General features: G+C 37.7%; 1 protein-coding gene across 1 annotated transcript in view; it reads right to left on the reverse strand.

Moving 5' to 3' along the window:
* The window catches only part of COL1A2 (collagen type I alpha 2 chain), a 46,871-nt gene that overhangs the window by 16,467 nt on the left and 10,626 nt on the right, over positions 1-19,778 (reverse strand). The window contains exons 7-33 of the mRNA XM_006258452.4: positions 19,306-19,350; positions 19,136-19,189; positions 18,777-18,830; positions 18,423-18,476; positions 17,880-17,933; positions 17,518-17,571; positions 15,473-15,517; positions 15,133-15,186; positions 14,992-15,036; positions 11,950-12,003; positions 10,201-10,299; positions 10,056-10,100; positions 9,859-9,957; positions 9,316-9,369; positions 9,112-9,219; positions 7,797-7,850; positions 7,570-7,668; positions 6,622-6,675; positions 6,128-6,226; positions 5,374-5,427; positions 5,045-5,098; positions 4,865-4,918; positions 4,366-4,419; positions 3,378-3,422; positions 2,615-2,713; positions 1,765-1,872; positions 216-269 (exon numbers count right to left, since the gene is read on the reverse strand). Coding sequence (XP_006258514.1) covers positions 216-269; positions 1,765-1,872; positions 2,615-2,713; positions 3,378-3,422; positions 4,366-4,419; positions 4,865-4,918; positions 5,045-5,098; positions 5,374-5,427; positions 6,128-6,226; positions 6,622-6,675; positions 7,570-7,668; positions 7,797-7,850; positions 9,112-9,219; positions 9,316-9,369; positions 9,859-9,957; positions 10,056-10,100; positions 10,201-10,299; positions 11,950-12,003; positions 14,992-15,036; positions 15,133-15,186; positions 15,473-15,517; positions 17,518-17,571; positions 17,880-17,933; positions 18,423-18,476; positions 18,777-18,830; positions 19,136-19,189; positions 19,306-19,350 — 1,746 coding nt within the window. The remainder of the gene's footprint in view (positions 1-215; positions 270-1,764; positions 1,873-2,614; positions 2,714-3,377; positions 3,423-4,365; positions 4,420-4,864; positions 4,919-5,044; positions 5,099-5,373; positions 5,428-6,127; positions 6,227-6,621; positions 6,676-7,569; positions 7,669-7,796; positions 7,851-9,111; positions 9,220-9,315; positions 9,370-9,858; positions 9,958-10,055; positions 10,101-10,200; positions 10,300-11,949; positions 12,004-14,991; positions 15,037-15,132; positions 15,187-15,472; positions 15,518-17,517; positions 17,572-17,879; positions 17,934-18,422; positions 18,477-18,776; positions 18,831-19,135; positions 19,190-19,305; positions 19,351-19,778) is intronic.

Here is a 19,778-nt window from a genome sequence, read left to right on the forward strand (position 1 = left end):
TCCAGTAGGTTATCTCTGGCATTAAAATGAAAGGGTATTGTTTTAGATGGATTTCAAAATCTGTATTAAAAAAAAAAAAATAATGAGATGCAAGTCTAGACTGTTCTTTGCTGTTGAATAACTATGTTATCTTTCCAATACACCTTTACCTTTACAGTGTATTTGATCTCCTTCAGAGAAGGATTTCTGAAGGGTCCCAAGCTTGCTATACTTACACGAGCACCATCTCTTCCTGTTGCGCCAGTATCCCCTCTCAGACCTGTAGCACCCTGAAAACCAGAAAAAAAAATGTGTTCTCATTATTAAATGCCATGATTGAACACCAAAACGACACCAAAACTATCTATTCTAAATGCACAAGCATGTAAAGATACAAAGCTATCCTTAATTTTTGTACAACTATTATGTGTAACCCAAGTGCTGCCAGAAATTATTTTGGGATACATGCTCCTCTTGACATTCAGCCACAACTCTGACTGCCCTCAGTGGGAGTTTAAAGTGTAACTTCATTGATTATAGTGTAGTTGGGCATAAAGTAGACTTTGAATATTGTTCTATTCATGGTTACATACATATATGATGTCACAGGAATGATAATCATTAGCTATCATTGTCATCTCAAGGAATAAGAATACTATTCTATATTACTATATACTATACTAATATTCTTTTACATACGTGTTTTTGCTTTGTATTAATCCATATGACAGCTATCATATGACACTATCCCATTTAAGTGTTTGAAGAGTAGGATTTCTTCATTCTTTTAAGACTGCATCTTTAAAAGAATGAATCCCTTTGGAGTCCTTTATCCAAAACAGGAAGAAATATGGACAACCTCAGGTTAGGACTTAGAGGGTAAAGGGAAAAGAGAATGCAGACTGAAGGAATTTCAAAATAATGGATATGTACCAGTATATCTATCAGTATAACTTAACTTTTCCAATTGCAGGGTCAGTGCTAAGATTTGCATTTCACTAGGTTTCAAACCATCACATGCTGAGGACAGCTACTGTGAACTAACCTGTTTTGTCATTCCTCTTATTTACCTCAATTAGTCAAACACCAAGTCCCTTTGCCCTGAGCTTCTGAGGGAATCGTAATGGATTTTACAATTGGTAGGTTTTATATACAGTGTTAAGACAAATGCGTTTACGTTACTTAGGTAAACTAAAGGGCATTCCTAATTCCAAATCCTGATTGTTTTTTTCCTAATTCATATTAAGACTGAATTTGTGAACGACTCAGTTACATGAAGCATTATGCTATGCTGGAAGTAGAACACTGACAAATTATAGTCAGTATATAATTTGCTAGCTACATTCTATAGGTATTAAAAGAACTGCAACTAGAGTACAGTCCTAAAAGGGAGCAATTCACTACTCTGCAGAAGTCCATTTCTGTCTTAATTACTGTACTCACTGAAGACAATTTTAGTATCTCTTTGGAACATAAAAAGTCATGCTTGATCAAGCCTGAAAAATTCTGAGTGACCATTATCCCCACTGAATCCAGGGGAGAGTAGAGGGTGCTCTGCATGCCTTTACTGAATTAATTCTCCATTTTTTTTAACATGCATTTCACAGAGACCCATTACTGGCAATTTTACAAAACTTACCAGCTTTGGCAAAGGTTGGCAAATCACTTCTGAGCCCCTGAGATTTAAAAAAAAAAAAAAAAAAAAAAAAAAAAAAAAAATGGAAGAAACCCACCCTCCAAACCCACACATGCATGTTTTTAGTTGTAGTGAAATAAATGATTTACCTTTTCACCCTTGGGTCCTGGAATACCAGCAATGCCTCTCTCTCCTGGGGCTCCACCAGCGCCAGAGGGGCCTGCAGTACCAGCATTACCAACATTACCAGGTTCACCCTAGCAACAATAAGGTAACATGTAAGGAAGGAACACTGCTATGGGGCAAATCATTCTCTTAGCATCACCTTGACTATCTTCTTGTTTTACAAGCACTATCATTTTGCCTTCAAAATGGTCCCCCTAAATTTTAGAAGTCCTTTATTAATTCATCCACTACCTGCGGGGCTAAATTTAGCTTTAGGTCCGTAGGTCTGTCTTCAAACTGGTCATGTAAAAATTAAAATAATCTCTTATTTTCACAAGGCACCACACAAGTACAAGATGCTCATCATTTTCTATGAGAAGGTGGCAAAAATCAGAACCATTTCCCTTGACCCTACATATGTGTAGGCATTGACAAAATATGTTCTGGAGCCCAAGCTATACTTCACTGGCTTTTCAAATTCTCTCTATGATTATAATTGGTCTGTGCTAATGAATATTTGTCCTAAAGGCTCATGTGCAGTATAAAACCAGTTCAAAATGAGACTCATAATAACTATCTGACATTTTATCAGATTCACAGCTGGAATTCCACACTGATCCTCTGTTGTGAAAAGTTTTTGTAAGCATGGTACATTAGTTTAACCGAGTTCTCAATGGAGCTTTGGATTTCAAATCAGCTAAGGATATGTCTTGAAGAGTATGAGAAGAACATTGTTATTAGTGTCAGGAGTAGTGATGTACTTCGTAAAGGAGTAATTCTGACCCTCTTCCTTAAGATTAATAGACAGGGCAGTAGCAGTTTGAAAAGGCTTACCTTGTTGCCATCAGTGCCTGGTGGACCAGATGGACCACGGCTTCCAATGGGACCTACAGGACCAACAGCACCACTTTCGCCTGGAGGACCACGTTCACCCTGCAAGAGACAGGCTATTTGAGTTTTTGCTTGAACTCTCACTTATAACTCAGAGACCACATTTTTTTCCATAAATCTATCGATCTAAAATGCCAAAGGCTTATCATCAAGAGAGAGACTGGCATTTCAAACAAAGTCCATGCTAAGCAAAAAAGTCTGCTTTTGAGAAGTGGTATGCATTTTCTGTTACTAACAATGAACTGTGATCAATGTAGTGGGGAGACTATAGTGGAGTTCCTTGAAAATCTGTTTTGAGACCAATCTGAATATTTATTAGTGACTGCCACAAGAGGTAGAAATGTGCTGATTAAATGTGTTGATTATGCAAAGTCGGAAAAAAAGGATTGGTTTATCATGCAAAAAAAACTGGATGACCTTGCTGAGTGTCATGATACAAGTGGGATGGAATTCAAGAGTACGAAGTGCAAGGTCATGCTGTAAGCTGGTAGCTCATCAACTGGAAATGATAGAGAAGACAAGCCTTGGGTGTATTAGTACTTATGTGGCAGGAGTGGTTACCTTTACACATAACTTACTATATGTTAAAGTCAAAAGCTGAGAGAAATTGCTTGTATTGAATTTATCAAGTCTTTTCACACACAAATAAAAAAAAAAACATTACTGAGACATGTAATTGATATTAAACTTTCAAAAAGTTACTTACTCTTGAACCCGCAGGGCCAGGGGCACCAAATTCACCAGCCATACCCTAAATCAAAGTAGAAAGATTGATTAGGCTTATTTCTAAAGAATGCTTGTCTTATTTACTGTCCTTCAATTTTTTAAATATTAGTTAGAAATGCTTTTTAATGCAGTAACCTATGAAAAATACTTCACATTAAAACCTATTTATGCAGATGGGGGTAAGGATGAAAAGGTACAAAGCCTCTTTTCTCCTCAGTCATGCAGCCAGGCTGTGTGCCATGGTGCAGACATGAGATAGCAGCCATTTTCATGTTACTCTGAGCAAGAATAAAATATAAAATGAGCAAGGAGCTTGTGATTCAGCCAGTGGGTTACAATATGTTGGAACCTGCTCCTGTCAAATCCAAAGGGTTTTAAAGCATTAAACTTCAATGAGAGCAAGATTTGATTTCATTACCCCCTGGGAGTGTGATATGAACATTAGGAGTCACCAAGTAGCTACTTATGCAGAATCTGGAGGCCTCACCCATTACTAAATTACACTAATTGTAGGCCTATGTAATCCCATTGATTTCAACTAATGTATACTGGGATAAATTAATGTATACTGGGATATGGATAAAAGTAGGACAAATAAAAATACTGAAGTTCTGGAACTGCAGTTTTCAGTCAAATAATTTCCATGCATCAGTCCAATTTATTTCTAGGGTATGTTATTTATTCCAGTTAAGGCCTAACAAGTCAGATTATGGTTTGGCTTTGTTTAATTCCACACCAGAATTTTAAAATAAGAAATATACCTCAAATGCTAGGATAACTTATTGATCTGTTGCTATCTTTAATTAAATGGGCCATCTTAATAGCTATAAATACTGAATACGGTATGAAATGCATCTTGTCTTGGTAATGGGGCCTAACAAAATCTTGCCTACCATATGTATGAGTTTCATTAGAACACTTCTGACTTAAATCAAAATAGTAGGTAAGGTCTTCCTTATATCACTCACCCTTTCACCTGGTTTGCCAGCTTCACCAGCTGGACCTGAGGGGCCTGGGAGACCCTAAATGGAAAGAAACACAGATATGAACACTTTCTCATTTTCTGAGACACTGAACACATTGCTTCATGAAACACTGTACAGCACAGCAGTCCTAGGAGGCTTAATTTATAGTATTAGTTCAATAAGAGACATTTGCTGTTACGGTCAAAAGGCATGAGAACCATTGTGATCCCACTAACTTCAACAGGACTAGAAGGTTGTGAGAAAGAGCATTTTTGTGCCTAAATTGGGCCTAAAATGTCCATACAGCTACCTCTGAATCAAGTTCTTTGGTGCAGTAAAGATGGAAAAGTCTAAGTATGTGAGATTTTAGCCAGATCTAAGGAAGTTACAAATAGTGAAAAGTGAGTTTACAAGGCAAGGTGGAGTTCAATCTTAATGGAGGCATTTGCCATAAGGAACAGCAAAAGATGCTACATGCATCATATTTAGTGAAATGACTTACCTGGAAACCGGGAGGACCAGCTGGACCTTGTTCACCTTTTGCACCAGGGTTGCCCTAGATGAAATAAAAAAGTGCTTAACTACAAACTGGAAAAATGAGGAAAGGTCTGAAATCTTGCTACAGCTTAAAATTAAACTAAAAATGTTCTGCAACTAGGTTTATTTTGAAGCTGTTACTTACAGCAACACCAGGAGGACCTTGAGCCCCATTGTTGCCCTCAGGACCAGGCGCACCCTACATACACACACAAGGGAGGAGAAAGACTTGATTACTCATTTAATCAATGAAAGGTTTAATATTGTTGTTTTACAGTCCCTTTTTTCTGTTCAACCAGATAGGGCCACAACCACTTTATTTTTGAACCCACAAATGGTATAGTTAATGAGGCTCTTTAGCCTAGGCAGTTTGTATCCATTTGCTTTTGGGGGGGGGGGGGGGCGGGGGGAGGCTAATTAGCTCTATTCCTGCTCTCCCTGCTATGGTTTTCTAGATAAAATATACACACATACCCGAGCACCAGCAAGACCAGCATGGCCTCTGTCACCAGGTTTGCCAGGGTCACCCTAAGAGTGAATAGAAAGAACAAACAAACATATTAAACAAGCTAATATATTGGCTCTAGTTAAAATCACCAAAGATCAACATGATCTATGCCACAAACTATTATAGCATTCATTGTTTTCTAGTTATCAGAAAGTGCCATTTAGCTAATTGAAGATGTTAGAGAAAGTGTCATACAAAATTATTTTTTCCCCCCAAAACCAAAGCTTTGACCTGCCCTGTGGTGCTGCATACAGTGGCATCAGATAGGCACCACCAAAAATTCAGTTATACCGGCTGGACTGATCCAAAGTTGACTGAAGTCAATGGAAGTCTTTCAGACTTCAGACTCTGGATTATGGTCTGCATATTCAGGCACATTCTGAAAACCTTTGAAGTGCCTCACTTTACACTTTTCTCTACTGCTAGATCTCAGATATGAGACCAAAAGTTGCGAGCAATTGACCATATACAGCATCACTAACAAGGTTGCAACATGCATCTAACTTGTGAATGGTTTGAAAAATTTACCTTATTAAATTTTAAAAATAGTTTCTATTTTGGGTTATTGGAGAAACAAAGAAAAATATGTCTTGAAAGTATTTTTCAACAAACAATACACAAAGCATTCAGGCAGACTACAGTAAATAATTGGTCATGGAAATAACTCTCAACTAAGAAATAATTTTACAGCAACATAAGGTTTTGGTCTCTTGTACTTACAGTGGGGCCTTTGGGTCCAGGGAATCCAATGTTGCCAGGCTCACCTCTTGCACCAGCTGGACCAGTTGGGCCAACTCTACCATCTGCACCAGGGAAACCCTAAAGAAATAAAGCAAACTTTTGAAAGCTCATTTTCAGTGTTCGTAGTTTGATCTTAAGAACAACCTACATCAATTCATTAAAATTTGAAGATTATATCAAAAACATATGCGCATGTACATATACACATTTCTCCACTTTTTTTTCCCCATAAAACTTGATTTTCAGGACTTTAGGCATTATGCAAAGCCCATGGAAGTGAATGGAAAGATTCCCACTGACCTCCATAGCCTTTGGTTTAGGCCTTTGGCAAAATAAAATGTACAGTTTTACTGACTTTAAGCACAGCTGTGTTAAAGCTGAGCAGCAGGATTACAGCTTCTTAGGGAGCAACTCAAACCTATGTTTTATAAGTATTTAAAAAAACCAACATAATGAAAGAACAGAATACTTACAACAGGACCTTCCTTGCCAGCAGGGCCTGAGCTTCCAGGTTGACCAGGGAGACCCTAAAAACAGGATGTCAATTTTTTTTTTAGATCACCAAAGTTATTAAAAATGGCAATATATATATATAGTTGTATATGTGTGTACATGCCCCTCCCCCCCACACTCTCTCTAACTTGCAGTAAATAAGCTTTACTTCCTGCTAAGTTTAAACCAAAAATACATTAGAGCATAATTCAACAATACACTCAAGGAATAATTCAACCACAAAGTGAAAACATGCTGACTTTTATACCATACATTTTATACACGTTTCACTTGACTACATTCATTTATGCCCAGTCATGCAAACACACAAGTTTAATGCAAGGTATCTATATAAAAAATATGCAGGCTTCATGCTTTATGGTCCATACTTTAATTAGGAAACTAATTAATACCCATTCTATAAGGAAGTGGATTAGGAATGATAAACTTAAGGCCAAGAGGCCAGGGGCAGACTGTTTTGTCACTGACAAATGTAAGCAAGACTACTGTAGCTAAGCAGACAATTCACATGAGTCTGACAGAATTTATGTTTTTTTTCAAATTAGCTTGAACAACAGTGTGGACCGAGGTTGTTTATGGAGTGCTGCAGACAACTCAAATTTCAACTATGAAGATAGCTACCTCATTCTGTAAATAAGAATCAGTGGAACCGTATCTCATTAATTTGTACCCTGGATGAAATAATGGGGCCCTGACCTACATTGCCACAATGCAAACAATGGTAATTCTGTTAAAGTGTTCTGATGTGGTTTAATTGTTTAGCTGAAGAAATGAATCAGAATATGAAGAGCTCTGTCTAATGACAGCTGGATGGAAAGGCCTCTGCTAATAGTTTGAAAACCCTTCTAATTCCCAAATTATTTTATCCTCCAAAAGTTAAGTAGTAAAGCTATAGAGCTTAAACTTACTCTTGGACCCATAAGGCCAGGCTCACCAGGGCGACCATTATCACCACTAGGACCTTTAGCACCAGCAGGACCAGTAGCACCACGGCTGCCAGCAGGTCCCTACCAAAAAAAAAAAAAGTAGACGTTGAGAAACAATAGCCAGAACTATCATACAGACATAGTTAATAGAACAAAAGAGAAAAAGCCCCCCAAAAACAAACAAACCCAAACCCCAATCCATGACTCACCATAACACCAGCTCTGCCGTCAGCTCCAGGGAGACCACGAGATCCAGGAACGCCCTACAAACACAAAACAGACCGGGAATGGAAAAGAGATTAAGCCAACTGCTAAGGCAGGGTTTGCTGAAGCTCAGAATTCAAAGCACAAAACTGTTGGTAGTTGAGATGAAGCTAAATCTGAGCACTTGCGGTTCTGGTTAAACCTGGATCCTGACATATCCAAACCTCTTTGTTTTTTTTCCCCTTCCCTTAGCTTTGTATCAGGTTGAACTAGTGCCAGAGATCTGAGCACACTCTGGATCCAGACTCTGACCCAGAGCCATACAGACATGACCTTGGCACCCATATAAAGTCCTAAAGACTTTTAAGAGAGTCGGTACAAGTGCAAGAAATTGATCTCACAGACCAGATCACAGCCACTGTGTATAGATCTGATCCCTAACCTTTACTTGAAATACGAGTGGAAGTTTGGTTACATTTTTCATCCTTTGAGTTAGGTTAACTGACTCATCCAGTGCTGAGCTCATTCACTCCCAAGGGACGGTATAGCAGTATCTTGTAAGAGGTTCCCATTACCAGGATAGGACTGAAACCTTTACTTTCTATTAAATCTAGAAACATAAGACTGGAAGAAGCCTCTTTGGGCATCAAGCCCAATCCTTTGCTTTTGTGGAAAGTCATTAACCAAAGGAGGTGGTTAACACAATTTATCTATATCAATACTTCTATAAGGGATAAAAATGATCATGGTACTTTAAAAAAAAAAAAAATCCCCAAAACCCAATAGATAAATATTTAACAAACACTACTATAAAAGTAGCCCACATAAATGTTTTAGGAACGATATGAAGCATTAGTAAACATTAATGTATGCATATATACTTCACTAGATATCAGACCATCAAGCCCTGAGGACAGCTACTGTGAGTTTATAATCTGTTTTGTTATTCTCCTTATATACCTGAATTAGTCAAACACTTAATTCCCTTTGTCCTGAACTTCTGATAGAATCGTAATGGATTTTTACAATTGCTAGGTTGCATATGAAGTGTTAACACAAATATGTTCAAGTTACTCAGGTAAACTAAAGGGCATTCCTAATTCCAAATCCTGATCGTTTTTTCCCTATAATATAATATAAAAATGGCACAGACAACTGGATACCGTAGTTATTTACCAGGTTTAGTACATTACCTGGGTTCTGGTTAGCTGAAACAGTACAGCTAGGACCCTTTATTATCTATGTTTGTTTGTATTTGTGTAACTAGATTTATTCCCCCTTTTTTTGCATATGTTTCTGGAATGTGCAAAGAGTACTTACTCTTAGACCAGCTGGACCAGGGGGGCCAGAAGAGCCAGGTTCACCAGTAGTACCTTTCTTGCCTTCTTCACCACTTGGACCAGCGGGACCTGATGGACCAGCAGCACCCTGTTTAATGTGATCAAAGAAACAGGTCAGTAACTTGAGCAAAAGTCCACCTCAAACTTGATTCACTGAAAATGTTTAATGTATTGCAATACTTACGGGTTCACCCTTGTTACCACTTTCTCCCTTGGCACCAGCAGGGCCTGGTTCACCCTACAGTCAAACATAACAAAAGTCACAGGAATAAGCATTGCCTAAAAACTTATTTGTTCAACTTTTCTTTAAAAAAAAAATGTGACTATCAAGGGAATAACATTTAAAGGGAATATCAAACATGGAACATTATATTAAAGATCATTAAGAACGATAATTGATCTAAGCAGTTTAAGGGCCTGCTCTACTGGCCTTATACCAAACTGCTGCTGCCTCTGGCTGTTTGAACAGAGCTAGTGTGCAAGGACTGCTAAGCTTTACATGCCTCCCATTTAGAGAATGCATAAAGTGAAGATTCTTCAGTTGTGATAGGCCACGAGTTAGTAATATGTAGGAGTGCTCTGTTGTGTGTTTGTGCAGCAAGAAATGGCAATTAAAAAAAACCAAACTAAATGTTTGCTCTTCAAAACAGAAATTATCCAGCAGGTTTGACAAGTATGGGCAGTTGGGCCATTATCAAAACGAGATACTACTGACAGGGCTACTTACAACAAGACCTCTGGTGCCAGCAGCTCCGGCAGGGCCAGAAGGTCCAGGAATACCACGTGGACCAGGCAAGCCAGGAGCACCAGCAACACCAGGAAGACCCTATTTAGTGAAAAAAAGAAAATGCATAATAATTTTGTTCTGTGTTGCATTAGTTAAAACTTTCATTTTGAAATAACCCAGAACATAGATATACTTACAGTTGCACCTTTAGCACCAGCAAGACCATTAGAACCAGGGTTTCCCTAATGAGAAAAATAAAGGTGTTGGTTAATATAACCTTCTTCTTACCTCTGAGCCCACAAAATTCACATCTACTGATAGCCAAGACTGGAATTAACTTACAGGAGGGCCAACGGGACCAGAAGAACCAGGAAGTCCAGCCTCTCCTCGTGGACCAGCAGGGCCAGAAGGACCTACATTACCAGCAGCTCCAATTTCACCCTATTTGAGAAAAATTATATCAAGCTGTTCATCAGGAAGTACAATGTCAAGAAAATACCACAGCACACCATTTCAGCACACACTATTCATACAGCTGCAGTTCAAGATTAATACTACATTTGACTGTTTGTTAACCCTGCTTTAGAGGTAAAAAAACTGAGGCTATGAGAGCTTTTTATCAGATTTCAGAGGCACTGAGCTACACAGGCCTGTATAGCTTCCACAGAAGACTGCTCAGCAACTCTAAAAGTCAGGCCATGGATTCACCCAAGACCATTCAGCAAATCTATTGCAGAATCAAGATTAAGGACAAAACAGCTTTGCCCTGATTCACAGCCTCACATCCTATCCACTGGACTATGCTGCCTCTCAAATGGCAAAAGGTCTCATTCACCACTGTCCTAGCTTTTGTGACAGTCACTTAAACCACTGCAAAACAGGTACGCTCATTCCAAACACCAGTATTTTACACTCAGTTTGCACTGGTGTAAATTACCCATGATTTGGGACAGTGGTGACTCAGTCTAAAAGTTACTTCAAACATTGATTAATAAATTGAATGTTTTGCATGTGAACTTCTAAGTAGCTACAGGTCAGGAGGTAATGCAATGTATAGAGTGTAACTATTTATAAGATCATACTTTCTAGTGCTACATCAGAAGTGGGGTGTATTTTTAGTTGAGACAGTCCCTATAAAATTCAGAACCCAAACACATCATCATCATGTATTTTATATACTTTGTATATCCTCTATGATCAGTGGATATACTCTAGGTAAAGTTTTTTACTTGAAAAAGTGTTTGTTTGTTTCTATAGCTATTACTTTCTACCAGGGCCGACTAGAGTATGGCCTGCAGATGTTCTAACGCAGCTGCAGTCTGTGAAGACTGAGGGTACCAGCTACCCATACATCATTTTGATCTAAATGTTGATTCTTCTGAGACATGCAGTCATCATGGAAAACACATATTATTAGGATGAAGGCAGCACAAACATCTACTCTACTCTGTGTCAAACCAATGAAGTCCCAGGCCTCTAGGGAGGTTGTACATACATACAACTCTCAAATACAGCATATTTTAATACCCTGGCCTAAATTCTGATAGTGAAAGGACAGCAAAACTCCCATTCAGTATTATAGGAGTTTCAACTGAACAAAACCAACAGATGTAATGTACACAAAGTGGATTTAACCTTTAGTTTTCAACAAATTATTTAAGAATCAAAGTGAAATTTCACTTATTTTAAATTATTTACATCAGCTCTCCATAATAATGTTCAGACCTCAGAATGTAAGTCACCCAATTCTCTACTGCATGACGACATCTCACAGAGTTTTTGACATCTGGTCATTTGGTTTGTATACATGCAAATACAGCCATTTTGAGCACTATGTGGAATAGGGCTACACCCCCCTCCTGCATATACTTTGGAAAATAAAAAAAACCCCATCATGGTAAAGTCTCCATGATTTAAAGTACTATTACTATTGTTTCCAGAAGACTCCAAGGGCTTTTCCTCATTTTGATCTGCCACAATGTTTGGTTTGAAAGCATCCCAGTTCAGATGCCAAACTACACTTTGCTGCCTATGGGCATTAGCTACAACATTTTGCCTGTCCCTAACGTGTAAAGGAGAAGATATTCATACCTTGGCTCCAGGAGCACCTGGGAAACCTGGAGCACCAGCAGAACCGATAGGGCCCTATAAAATGAATGAAACTGTTTAGAAAGACCATTGAAAATACAGACATGTCAGTTGCCATAATGAGTGTATGGAAAAAAAAGATTTATTTGAAAAATGTGAATCACATCAGACTGTTAACATATCTTCTAACACTGGGAAGTGACAAGCCTAGTTTTCTAAAAGCAATTAGGAGCAGGGTTGATACGCAATCATGTTAGCATGAGGGCTAAAAATTTATGAATGAACAACTACAGACAACATGGATGAACACATTGTTCATGAATGAACAAACATTTGTGAATGAACAAATACCTTACACTCAAACATTTGAGCAACTAAGTACAGGAAGTATCTCTGAGTGCAAACTATCACAATGAACAAAGGGTGGCATACTATTCTCAGCTACTCAGGTGGCCATTCCCCATTGGGAAAATGGTGTGCATGTCACTGCAGAGGCATGTGGGCTCATCACAGTAACCTTGTGTATTGCATGGGGGAAGGGGAGAGTCTTGTAAAATCAGCGTTGGATGCAACTCCCATTGAATTTTATGATAGTGTTCCATTGACTTCAATAGGTATTGGGTCAGGCCACAAGGCAGCTGAGGGTAGGATCCAATTTTAAGATATGAAGTGATTCTAAAGTTGCTGTTTTGATTGCCCATAAAAGGAAATAAGGCTCCGTGTGAGTGAAAGAGAGCATGTACAACTTCACTGCCGCTGCAGTGAGTACTGCTTAGGCTGTATTGTTACTCCCCAGCACTTTTCATTATGGATTGGGATACTTTACCCATTTACTTGTTTCAATTTCTGCTTACTGGAGTTCAGTTCCAAGGGCTGGCAATTTTTTTTTTTAATTGTTTTTTTACTAGATATAGAAACTCATTATGGTTTTAAGAAAATCTGCCCCCTCCCCCCCCATTTTTAACTAAAATGGATCAGTTTTTAAAAAGGGCAAAAATGGCATTTCTGCACCAAAGATGCTATTCCACTTTCCTTGCTGTATCTGGATTCTGTTTGGGAACTTTATGTTTGTCCTTCTTTTGGGACAAACATTCTGGAATATACACCAAGTTAAACCGTGTTTATAGATTTAGCTGTATGACTTGCAGATGTTAGTACTGCCAATCTGTTTATTCTATGACTGTTGGGTCAGTTATGTCAGGGCAAGCAATGCTGCCTCCATTGATCCAAATGTAGTGAAAGGGGTCCCTCTGGGGTATGTATGCCTGTGTAAGAGAAGATAATTTGGTTTGATGTAGATTATTGTTCATTTGAAAGAATCATTGCAATTCTGCATTACTATATTTAAAGCCACAGATAATGACCATAATGTCTGCATCTATCGTGTGTGTGTTTTTTTTTGGATCATTCTGATTTTATAGGTTCTTTTACAGCATCTTTTAAATACTGAAGTATATGGATTTTATCATATAGTATTACACATTAATTTATGTATAATACTACATGATAAAATCCATATTAATTATACATGAAAAAAGCTATTTGCTAAGATTCTCTCAGCTTGGATCTCTTAATGTTTTAAGTGGACAGAGATAGCACACCATGGGAAACACAACCATGCCCTTTTATTTAAAGTACCCTGAGAAGTGTTTTGTGATGTTTGCAGGATCAGGTCCCAATCATCTGTAAGTTAGAATCTGGCATAGAAAGTTAATAATTCAGCACAAAGGGACTCAATTTGGACCTCAGAACAGTTGTAATCCAAATTCACTTTGCAATAGCCAATAGGATTTACATGACAAGTAACTCATTGGAATCTGGCTGAGTGTGAAAAATTGCACATGAAGGGAAACCTTGTGGTTTTGCTCTGGAGAGTAAAATCAAATCCCAGCTGTATGGTCCATTCTGTTTGAAATAAGAAGCTCAGCTCTATATGCCTTTCAATATACCAAATTGTAGAACTAATATGAAATTCATACATTAAACTATTGTTTACTCAGTTAAAGCCAAAGCATTTTACTGCTGAAATTTTCACCACAGTTTTAAGAAGAACTAATCTAACCAAATCCTGGTTCCATCATGGACCCTGAAGCTTTCAAAGCAGAAAGGGAAATTTGCTTATGTAATGCTTGTGGTGGTAGAGGGGTGCATTTGAAAATGTATCCTTTTGCATTGGAGAGACACAGGACTTTCCATGAAATAAGTGGGAGATGTGTGGAAGAGTCAAGGGTAGAAAAAAAGGAAAAGTCTTTTTTTCCCTCATAAAAAGGGAGAGTTTTGAATAGACTTTAGTTGTATTGCAATGTTAGTTTTGTTTTTTGGGCTTTTTTTGATCATTCTGATTTTACAGGTTGATCTTTCAAATATTGATACTGATTTTTCAAATATAGGCACTAGGATCCAATGGCTGGCCACTTCAAACTGGCTTTTAGATAGTTATACATCTGAAAGTCATTTTATTGAAATCTGTGATAATGAAATGTCTGTTTAAATTGATTGTTACACTTTCTCACATGTAATCTTTATTCTGATTCCACAGATTTCAGTGCAACTACTAGTAGTTAATGTGAAAGGACTAGTCCTTAGATGGTCACAACTTGATGTTGGAGTCCCCATAATATCTTCACATCATACCGGATCTTTCATTGTAATTGTCAGCAGCATTTACACAAAGTGTGAACATTAAAAGTTCCTGGAAATGTTAATCTAGGCTTAATTTTAGAACAAGAATTGCTGTCAATTTGATTGGTGTAAATCTGGAGTCAGGCCACTGACTTTTGTCCCAGGAACACCCAGTGTAAATGATGGTACAATCAGTTTCTTTGATGTGTCAGGGATGGTCCACTAGAGTTTAATGTAACATCTGAGAATCATAGCAAATGCATTATGCTCATATTCTACTTATCCATTGTTGCTTAACAGGCAAACACAAAGGAAGAACTTAAAAAGGCCACTCAAATCATTTAACTGGGGAATGAGAAATTTTGTATAGGCTGGGAAATGGCTACAAGACCTCATTTGTTAAAGGCCAACAATGGAACTTACAGCAGGACCAGTGGGACCAGTGCTACCATCGCTGCCACGGGCACCCTAGGGGAAGAAAACATGAGACTTAGCTTCTGAGGATTACACAAACAGAATGTAAATGTGTCATGAGAAGAAATTTACAAATATTAAGTCACTTACAGCTGGGCCAGGTGCACCAATTCTTCCTCTTTCACCGGGAAGGCCACGAGCACCCTAGAAGAATGTATTGAGTTACTTAGTTAATTCGTACATACATATTAAGCAAGACATAACTCTTATATTTCTTTTACTAAGTCTTCTTCTCTATATTTAGCATTATTCAGAGGACTAATCATAGCTTCCAATTTTAAACAAATGTTGCTAGTTCTATTAAACCCTAACCTAATTAAATTAGAATAACTAACTGGTGGTGGTAAATTGCAAACATTAATTGAAAATGAATTGAAAAGTATGGCAGATTTAGTAATTTTCCTCAATCATAAGCAGTAGTAATACTTACAGATTGTCCTGGGGTACCATTTTCACCAGGGGCACCGGATTCACCCTATGAAAAACAGATAATTGTTCATTAGTTAAACTTAGATTAAAATATGTTTCTTATAGACCTGTACCATATTCCTATAGAGTAATTGTTAATATTAAGATTTCTGTAGATAATAAGATCTCTGTGGAGTTAACTGTATAATATCCCTGTAGAGATATTATTAATTGTATTCTACTTTTAATGATCTCAGTGGGAATCATGCCACTGTCTTCAAAAGGAGTAGGAGTTCAAGGAAGTCTTTATTTCATATCTAGCTGGAGAATATGAAGATACATACACTAAATAAAAGCCTGCTGATCTGATCAATTGTTTATAAGAGTTTTTTTCTTGGACAACAGTAATAGAATGATCCTTTCCTGTTTCTTAGCACAAGTTGCAAATGTTACCTCAGCCCACTCCATCTAGGGACCAGAAATAAGACTTCATCTCAGGTATCTTATCACAGGTAGGGAGAGGAACCTTTTCATTCTTTAGACCTCCAGATATTGCCATGCTCATTGGCCCATCTAGCCTATACTTAAAATATAACACTGATAGAAGTCCTGTATATTTTTCTTTAGAAACATGCTAAAGCTACAGTATGGTGTAAGAATTGTTGAAGTGAGAACAACAATTTTGGTAGTTGAAACTGTAAAATATATTCGTATGAAGTAATATTGTCTGATATTTACTTTATGATAATAAGACATACAGTTTTTGTTATGTTATACTGTAAAACATAGCTAAAACTCCATCAGTAAGACCTGTAAATCTCTTCCTATTTTAATTGCGTGTGCGATTCATATCAATTAACGCTGTGAATGTGTTGATTCTCCCTTGGATTCTACACAGCACAGAGAAGGCCAGATTTACTTTTGCTACCCTTGTAGTTATACCATTATAGCATCTTGGCTTTCTATGTTTAGACATTATAGTATGGGCAAAGGGACAAACTACTGCAAGGTAACCTAGGGTATGTACTTACAGCACATCAGCCATTCCACAGCAACTGTCCAGATGCAAGCTCTTGTCTGCTGATACATTTGGGGCAGCTTAACCCACTTGCATTGAGGTACTAGCTATTTTGCATTTACTGCAAGTAGGAACATGCACATGGGCAATTGCTATGGAGTAGCTAACACATTTCAAATTTACATGCTAACTTAACTTTGTGGTAACTTGTTTGTTTTCCCATATCCATAATGTTCATGACATATGGTGAGTAATTGTTCTCACTCACCAAAGGATTTAACAGAATGTGATAGCTTCATATTTGTCATTTGAGACAAATACCACATTTAGCCATCAAATACCATGTTGCATGTAAATGTGAGAACTCTATACTCTGATCAGTGATACTGAACATGTATTATTACATCCAAAGAAAGAAGTGATGAAGGGAAGTTAATGTGAAATGTGTGTGCCACTGTGTTCACACCTGTCAAAGCCCAACTTCTAGTATGAGCTTCTAGCAGCATACTACCTTCCTGTACCATGTCTAAATTCAGTTTTAGAAGGGTGATCTTTAAATCTGTTGCTAAATGGTGAAATTATGAAGACGTGCAGAAAGATTAAATAAGTCTAAATTAGAACAGTGTTTCTGTCCATCTGAGATTCTAACAAGAATCATACTACAGTATAACACAGCAAAACTTTTCAGCAGAACTTTTCATTGTAATGGGTTTAGAAGTCAAACATTCAATAGGAAATGCATGGCAGGAGAATCAGATGATATAAAATTACTGGAAATTACTGGGAAGGTAATCACTGGGGACCAAATCCTATAGCTCTTACTCATTAGAATTATTCACATGAGTAAGGGATCAAAATATAAAGCCACACATATACTCTTTTATCTTAAATTAGTAAGAGTTCATCTTAACTGGATTAGCTGATGTTTGAGTTCTTCCACCCTAAGCAATGTTTAAAATGATAATGTGGGAAATGAATCCTAGTGTACTTTGCTAGGAATGTGAATACCTCCTACATTTGAAATATAAATATTCTGATTTAGTTTTTACCTTAATGCCTGGAGTACCAGGTTGTCCCTTCTGACCATCCAGACCATTGTGTCCCTTTATTGGTAGAAAAAAAAAAACCCAACAATTGTTAAACTGCAAAAACTCACAAATCTTTATAAATATCAACAAACCACCACTCCTTAATTGAAAAACCATCTTTCCATGCAAAACTATTGCCCGGTGATAATCATGATTTTTTTCCCCCATTCTGTGGCATCAGAGGTAAGTTCAAGGCTTTAGGAACTTCTTGTCCATGTCCTTACAATGTCTCAGATATAAATTCATTTGCGAAAGACTGTATTGGGATTTGATTATCATGAAAGGTTTTCAGCATCAACCAGTTAGGGAAAAAATGTACTCACTCTAATTCCCTTAAAGCCAGGCAGACCAGGAGTTCCAGGGAAACCACGAGCACCCTTTAAAAAGAAAAAAAAAAGAGAAAAGAAAAAAAAAAAAAAGACAGTGAGCATGAAAGATTGTCTCTAATATTAGACCTGACAGATAAAAAGAAAAATCATAAAGTCTGACTAAAGATCCCTAGAACTAAGCAACAAATTAGGTTGGAGTTCTGATCCATAAAATACTGAGCATTCTATTCCTATCCCTCATTGGATCAGCCCTGTTACTAATGATCCAAATTAATAACAACAAGCAAACCCAGGCTATAAGTTCATATGTGCAATGGACTGAATATGTATCATAGCTACAATCAAGACAGAAGACATATTCTGGTCTTGCATGGTAAGGAGTCTGCCTGCTTTTCCTGTATGGCTCCCAACAAACATCAATAGGAGTTACACCAGTATTACAGGCCAGAGGAACCACCCAACTTTTCCGATACAAATACTCTAGGTTTCACTGACTCAGGCAATTATATGTTTGTTATGGGGCAGACAAGCACTTACCTGAGGACCAGAGACGCCCCTCTCACCAGATCGTCCAGATTTTCCAGGATGGCCCTAAGAAGTGAAGGGAAATGAACAAATATGGAACACCTCTTCAATGAGCCAGGAGGTTATGTTAGTCTGTATAATCTATAATCTGTGTTTTGGAAGCTAAAATGTATGTTTGGAGAGATTAAAAAAACAACTATCACAACAATGTTGAACAATATTTTTTCCAAGTGTGTATTTAGACTCCAGAATAAGTGTCACCAGAAAATGTGTAGGTTTTATGAAATTACTAGTTAAATTTGATAGATTCTAGTCAAGTATCTCCTGAATCCAATAGAGAAAAAATTATATTCAAGGGTTACTTACATCTTCACCAGCCTTTCCAGGAGGACCAGATGGACCACGGGGACCCTGGGGACCCTATTAAAAAAGTAGGAGGATTATTTGAAATGGAAAATTGAATGAATATTCCTCAACTGTTTTGATGTTACATATGAATTAGGGATGCACTGAATTGGATCTGAGTCCTTCCTTCTGAAATTTTGTGAAAGCCAATTGGCTTTGTGGTTTATGGACTTGAGCAGCATGAATCTCACTTCTCAGGGTTCTCTCTGCATCAAGACTCAGCAGAAATGGCAGATTGAAATTCACATCTGCATGTCCATACATAAAAACATTAGAACTCATGTTCGCTAACTTCAACAGTTGGAAAAATGTCTACTTACTGTTTGACCAGGTTCACCAGGCTCACCATGAGGTCCTTGGAAGCCAGGAGGACCCTAGAAAAAAAAAAAAAGAGAGAGCTCTCTTAGTGTCCTTTTATAGAAAAAAAACCATATTCACATGTATACATATACCCCCTTGCCCAACCAATGGCTAGTGTAAATATGCTTACAGGAGGTCCACTTGTTCCAGGTGGGCCTCTGGGTCCCATTAAACCCTAAAAAAAAAGTTACACAAAAAAATCTGTTAGCATAATAATAATACCTCTTCATCATATAGTAACTTGCAATTACCCCAAAGCCAAAATCATGAAGTCCTACAAAATTCCTGAGAAATAGGCAGGCATTCCTGTTGTCACTGTCCAATAGCTATCCTGAGAGATGCAAAATTAAATGATCTTGCTGAAAGCACGCAGCCCATCAAAAGCAGAGCTGTCACAATTCTGTTTCACCTGCCATCAAACCATCATAAACCATAATGTCCATATGATATAGTGAAGTCAATAAAGAAGCACCGCTGTGGCTGACAAACCAACAATTAAACTTCTTTTGGTTTGCAAATGAACATATGATACAGCTGTTTCTGAACACTGGTTCATTCCTCCTTTCTATCTGCCTGCTCTTTTCTTATCGAGACAGGCAGAAT

Source organism: Alligator mississippiensis, chromosome 5, assembly GCF_030867095.1.
Source record: "Alligator mississippiensis isolate rAllMis1 chromosome 5, rAllMis1, whole genome shotgun sequence".
NCBI classification, from domain to species: domain Eukaryota; kingdom Metazoa; phylum Chordata; order Crocodylia; family Alligatoridae; genus Alligator; species Alligator mississippiensis.